Below are 6,617 nucleotides of genomic sequence, written 5' to 3' on the forward strand. Positions count from 1 at the left end.
GAAGAAGTAATCGAAGCTGTAAATGGTTATTTTGAGGAGCTTGACGAATCAGTCTATAGAGATGGCATTAATAGACTGGAACACCGCTATGAGAAATGTATCAGCCTTGGAGGAGATTATGTTGAGAAATAAAAAAAAAAAATTTTTAAAAACCTTGTTTTTCTTGGTCAGGCCGGAAACTTATCAATCCACCCTCGTATATTAAAACGTCTGTGTAATATCTCAAGTCTCTAAATCCAGAAGCTTGGACTGTACGTTTTTCTAATAAGCTGGTGACATTTTCACATAGACCTGTGTAGTATATACCGTTTGCGAAAGTGCGTATCTTGGTATCGAGTTTCAATACTACGTCAGTGTAGTAGTAAGGATGAACGGCGTACACCGAAGTTGCAGGTTAATGGAGAAGCATTGATGCATTTTATAGCTCCTGTTGACACCTTCACTACATATTATAAAACAAAGTCGCTTCCCGCTGTCTGTCCCTATGTATGCTTAAATCTTTAAAACTACGCAACGGATTTTGATGCGTTTTTTTTTTTAAAGATAGAGTGATTCAAGAGGAAGGTTTATATGTATAATAGAGTAGTAGAGAAACATTGATAATTTTAGAGGTTTCTAATGTGATGTCGTAAATAAACATATTTTTTGCGCTTACATTGAAACGGTGGCTGAACCCTACAAGATAATTCAAAATAATGTTCTACAATATTGTATTATCTTAAAAGGGTCTACAAAAAAGTCCGGGATGGTATATGTCTATCTCTTAGGGATAACCCACAATAACCATTTTTATCCTTTACTTTTTATGAGAAATAATGACTTATTTACNTTAATAGACTGGAACACCGCTATGAGAAATGTATCAGCCTTGGAGGAGATTATGTTGAGAAATAAAAAAAAAAAAATTTTAAAAACCTTGTTTTTCTTGGTCAGGCCGGAAACTTATCAATCCACCCTCGTACATCTTAATAATTGTTTTCTTTTCTAACTTAACCATTCACGAGCATAGAAGTGACTTCTTTTTTGTTAAAGGGGATTCGACCTTGCATTATCCTTTGTTTTATCGTTCCATCCTGAATTAACTCAGTTCTAGATACCGAAATTCCGCGTCTTCTATCTTTATATTCACTCTTTCCCTACTTTTTCTTCCCTTGCATACCAATATTTTGGGTTTACTTTATTTAATTTCATACCATACTATTTTGTCAATTTTATTTAAGGCTATTTCTAATTGAAAAAGTGAAAACACGAACTCAATAAGTAATTGAGATGTCTGTTGCGACTGTTTTCTTACCGATTTGTCTTAAGTAATTCGCGACGTACTGCGGCAGTTTCTCCCGTAAGGAAAATTCGCTCCCTGTTTGACTAAGCCTTATATAGTTTTAAAATATTTATTTATAATTATATTTCATGTTTCCATAACAGCGCAAACGATAGTGTCGCTACGGTATGTGTTCTGTCAGATAATGATGAACAAGCAGCAGTTAAAGAAGAATCAGACTTTAAGAAACCAGCAGAACTCGAAGAAAATGATTCCATCACCGTTGAAGAAGTCACTCTTCATGATCCTTTTGTGGGTCAATTTCAATGTCGCGAAAATACAATGTGAGTACCCGCAGGATTCTACAGTTTTGATCGTGTATTTTGTTAACCCAATACTATAGCACCACAAGCAACCGACCTAAAACTAAATAGACCAGAAAATCTTTTAGTATCATATACCTAGAGGGGCCTAATAGTAAACTAATTTTCAAAGACAGTAAATGTAAATTCTGTTTTTCTCATTTTCCTTAGCAATAATTTTTATATTGTTTGCATTAAAAATACTAAATTCAGACTTATCTCTGGACAACCTTTTTTTCTCAAAAAACTTTCGAGGAAATTACTATTTTCTAGTATGTTATCTTTATTTCAAACTTGAATGTTAAAAAATTGTCTATCTAAACATACTGTCCTTTTGAAAGATACTTTTAAAATTTATTACTTATTGACATAAAAATGTACTTATTAATAAATAATTTACAGAAAGCACTTCCTCCACGCTCTCTTGATTAGTTGATCATCTTTCAAGCACAAGAATTGCTCCTTAGGTAGCTTTTACAAAATGTAGTTATTACGAATAAAGTTCTTTCTCTCAAGAAAGATAGTTACTTAAATTGTCGTTCATTTTATTGTTCTGTTATACAAAATACAATATTTTGCCCTATTTAAAAAACGTGAACAATTATTTTATCAGTTAAAGAACTTTATTCAATATTTGCAATAGCTCTGGCTTGTAGTTTACAACTTTAGCAACTTTAAACTTCTATTAGAATTACGTAAATTAGAAATTTAGCATTTATTACAAAAAAACATTATAGTTTTCAACCATGTGTAAAAAAAATGACAAATAAAGATTTCCATCTCAAGAGTAGTTTCATTTTCAAGATCGTGGCATAGATGAGAATTATTAGTTTTAGAAATTATATTTAGATAATCGCTAGAGTACTAGATCTAGAACTTAATTAAATGGGGTCAATTTAGGAAGGCAAGGTCCGCAACAAATGGCAGGATTTATAGTTGTTCTGTTTAACTTGACTTAATACGTTTTGCTTGTACCTTTGCGACTTCTTCAGAAGTTTTCCATGAAGCTTAATCTAAATATATAAATTTTTTCTTCTCTTAAATTATTTGGTTATTGTATTAAGTCTATCCGTTGTATAAATTACTTGTCAGCACTTTTACATTTAAGTACTTATTTCTAAAATTTCAGTCAGATAAAATGATAATTTATAGTGCACATTCAATTATCAACCCCTGTCGGAAAATGAATTGCGAACCCTGCCATGTTAAACTGGCCCTTCACGCAGTGAAAGCTTTTTGTAACCTCAAGTATAGTTAAAGAAGAACACCATTTTCTTTCGTTAAGGGAACATATTAAAAAACAACAGAATTTTACGAATTAAATTTTTAAAGTATTGACACTAATACAAAATTATGACGGTGGCCTAATATATATGTGTTATAGAATTAAGATTTTTATTGTAGATAATTTACACTATATCAGAAATAATAATAAAATTTATTGTGCAAGAAAAATTGCGAATACATTTGTCAATCACCATGGCTATTGGACTGTAAAGGATGCTAAACTTAAAAATGTGCCGTATTGCGTTTTAACTGAAGTCCTTTGGTTCGATTTAGGAGACTGTTATATACCGAGGGCTCCGACGATGAAAAGAAAGATCCTTGGATGCGATCAGAATAGCAAGTGTTTATTCTCGCACTCGGTCGGTCTCTTAATTAAAAAAGTCTTTTTTTCATTTCAACATTTCTTAACTCCTTTTTTACATTATCAAGCGAAATTGTGAAATTACCCTAAACCCATTCATTCGATCTGAAAACGTAAATTCCGTCCTGTGTCAACATTTTAATCTGTCCCGATGATTTTTATTATTATACCTAAATTGCGTTTGATACATACCTACACTTAATGAGAGACTGGGAAATTGAACTTTCCGATATCAAGCTTATTGACCTAGATAAAAACGACAAACTTGACTTAATCAAAACAGATTGCATTGCAATATGAATTGCCTCCTCGAAGTCCACAAAAATAATTTATGGTGAAGACTGAAATATTGGAGCATTTAGTATATGTAGGTCTCTGCAGTTTTATCAGGAATCATATGATTCTTTTTGCAATTCATGGAAAGTTTGAAAATATTTGATAAAAATTAGGGACACCCTGAAGCATAGGTAGGTAGAAAATCGCACGGGACATACGTAGGACAATAAAAATACCCTGGACGGAATTTAGGTACATCTCTGTCCAGAACAACGTTTGGCAACTGGCGGAAGGTCCAAAGCGAGGAAGGTCAAAAACTGGACCGTCAAAAATTTTTTGAAAGTAAAATACTCAAATAAATTATTTAATAAATGTTGACACTGATAAGTGTGGCATTCAAAGTATGTTCGGGCTTTGAATGCCACACTTATCATTNAAATTTTTTGAAAGTAAAATACTCAAATAAATTATTTAATAAATGTTTCCTATAGATGACAAAGTATGTTCGGGCTTTGAATGCCACACTTATCATTTTTAAAAGGAAGGAATGTATTTTTCCTGAATCTCGATAAAAATTTATGATAACCCCATATCATAATAATAATAATAAATTAAGATGCACTGAAGATGAACTTCTTTTAGGGGAATGACTGTCACCTCCGGGAGTGTGACCATTAAGAAAGATCCAAACAATTTAATCGGCATAAGTATTGGAGGTGGTGCTCCACTATGTCCTTGCCTGTATATTGTTCAAATATTCGACAACACCGCCGCTGCAAGAGACGGGACGCTGCAAGCAGGCGACGAACTTGTTGCAGTCAATTGCCAGTCTGTCAAAGGAAAAACTAAAGTTGAAGTTGCAAAAATGATACAGGCTACAAAGGTAAATTCAAGTGAATGAAACTATTTTTCAACAAGTACGCTGTCTTCCATAAAAAGTTATAAACGAAGTTACACATTGATAGGAGATGTCACCATTATCGTAATCGTCATAACTTCTTCCTATCCTAAGCCATTAGGATTAAATTTAAATATCTTGTATACTAAACTTCAGGACGAAGTAGTAATCAATTACAACAAACTTCACGCTGACCCACAGCAAGGTAAAAGTTTGGATATAGTTCTGAAAAAAGTTAAACATCGTTTAGTGGAACACATGAGCTCGTCGACTGCAGATGCCTTGGGGCTCTCCAGAGCCATTCTCTGTAACGACACCCTGGTAAAGAAAATGCAAGAATTACAGGAAACAGAACTTATGTACAAAGGACTGGTGGACCATTGTAAAAGAGTACTTCATGTAAGAAAAATTAGAATTTTAAATGTTTTATTCATCATCATCATCATAAGGTCGTTACTCCTAAGACTGGTTGGACACGCACATCCACTCCTTCCTATCCTGAGCTAATTCTAAAACTAGAACATCCCACCTCTTTTACTATTTGCAAACAATAATCTAATATACTCTACCCCCTTAACTCCTATTTCTGCCTCCAATATGTCTGCCTATACCTTCATGCCTGAAAAGGTGTCCTACCAACCTATCTTACCTATTTTTTATTGACTTCCATAGAGTCTCCTATTCTTCGTAATACCTCTTATTCTCTAACCTTCTCTATCCACGGTATCTTCATCATTTAATATCTTGTCCCATTTAACATTGTCAAAAGCTTTTTCTACATCTACAAATTCTACATACGCGTTCTTTCCTTTTTCTATAGTTTTCTCTATTGTTACCCCTAAAGCTAGAATGACCTCCTGCGTTCCTCTTTTTCTTCTAAGCCCAAATTGATCTTCCCCTAATAGTTCTTCCGCCCTTTTTTCCATCCTTCTCTGCACAATTCTAGTTAAGGTTTTTGACGCATGGGAAGTTAAGCTAATTGTTCTAAATATCTCGCACCTATCCGCGCCTCTCTTTTTAGGTATGGTTACTACCACGTTCCGTTTATAATACTCCGGGACTTTCCCCGTCTCGTAAATGTGACTAACTATCTTAAACATACTATCCCTAACCTCTTGCGCTGCAAGTTTTACAATTTCCGCCTGTATCCCATCTATACCTGGTGCCTTATTCTTTAAGTTTTTTAATCCTACATGGAACTCTTCTCTCATTATGGAATAACCTAGTTCATCTACCTCCATACTGTCTTCCTTTTCTATAGTATCCTTTCTAATACCTCTTCATTTCTAACCTTCTCTATCCACGGTATCCTCATCATTCGCCGGTAACACTACACCACAAACGCTTCTAACCTTTTCTTTTCCGACGTAACCACCGTTCATGTTTCGCACCCGTAAAGCGCCACCCTTAAAACATACACCTTTAAAGGTTTTGTTAACAAAAAAAAAATTAAAATCAGATGATTTTCAGAATGTTTATTTAATAAGTATTTTTAGGCTCATTTGGAACTAATGCAAATGGTAAAGTCAATGGGGGATGTGTTTTCGAATATAGCCGTAAGAGAGCCACAGCCGAGGGCTAGCGAGGCCTTCAGGGTTTTCGGAGAACAGCATCGGAGTATGGAGAAACTTGGACATGAAATGGTCAAGAAGGTGAAACCGGTAAGTAAAAGTTATATACTTAGTGAAGTCAGCGAAGTAACCGATAGGCTAGCAGCAAAAGGGGCGTTTAAAATTCAATTTAATCAATCCCAAATAACATCATTTCTTACGAAGACAATTGAAAGCCATTTAACATAAGCTGTCGACGGATTTAAGGAAGTGCAACCACTGATTGTCTGTAGTTGGCAGAAAATTTGTATTTACCCCCGTTTTACACCTTTAGGGGTGGTGTTTTGGAAGATCATTTTGTGATGAATGATACCGTTGAATAAGAAACCCTAATTGAGACATCAAATTGATCGAGATACCAAATCTTCTGTCATTGTTTCGCCCTTTAGGGGTTGAATTTTAAAAAAGTCTTCTTAGTGTTCGCTTACATTGTACGAGGGTGGATTGATAAGTTTCCGGCCTAACCAAGAGATGACGCCACTAGGCCTACCTTGAGGTGACATTCTATAGTACCATCCTTGGATAGCTTGTAGCTATAGTTTCAGCCCGATCTCCTTGCTAG

At 34.5% G+C, this 6,617-nt stretch overlaps 1 protein-coding gene across 4 annotated transcripts in view; it reads left to right on the plus strand.

The window, feature by feature from the left end:
- LOC108744722 (PRKCA-binding protein) overlaps positions 1-6,617 on the plus strand; it is a 22,315-nt gene that overhangs the window by 11,644 nt on the left and 4,054 nt on the right. For 2 of the 4 annotated variants that reach the window (XM_018480628.1, XM_018480629.1), the window contains exons 3-6: positions 1,426-1,605; positions 4,190-4,430; positions 4,602-4,844; positions 5,942-6,106. In XM_018480628.1, coding sequence (XP_018336130.1) covers positions 1,426-1,605; positions 4,190-4,430; positions 4,602-4,844; positions 5,942-6,106 — 829 coding nt within the window. The remainder of the gene's footprint in view (positions 1-1,425; positions 1,606-4,189; positions 4,431-4,601; positions 4,845-5,941; positions 6,107-6,617) is intronic. The other 2 variants (XM_018480631.1, XM_018480630.1) reach the window with 1 other exon arrangement.

This window comes from Agrilus planipennis, unplaced genomic scaffold, assembly GCF_000699045.2.
Source record: "Agrilus planipennis isolate EAB-ADULT unplaced genomic scaffold, Apla_2.0 scaffold16, whole genome shotgun sequence".
Lineage (NCBI taxonomy): Eukaryota > Metazoa > Arthropoda > Insecta > Coleoptera > Buprestidae > Agrilus > Agrilus planipennis.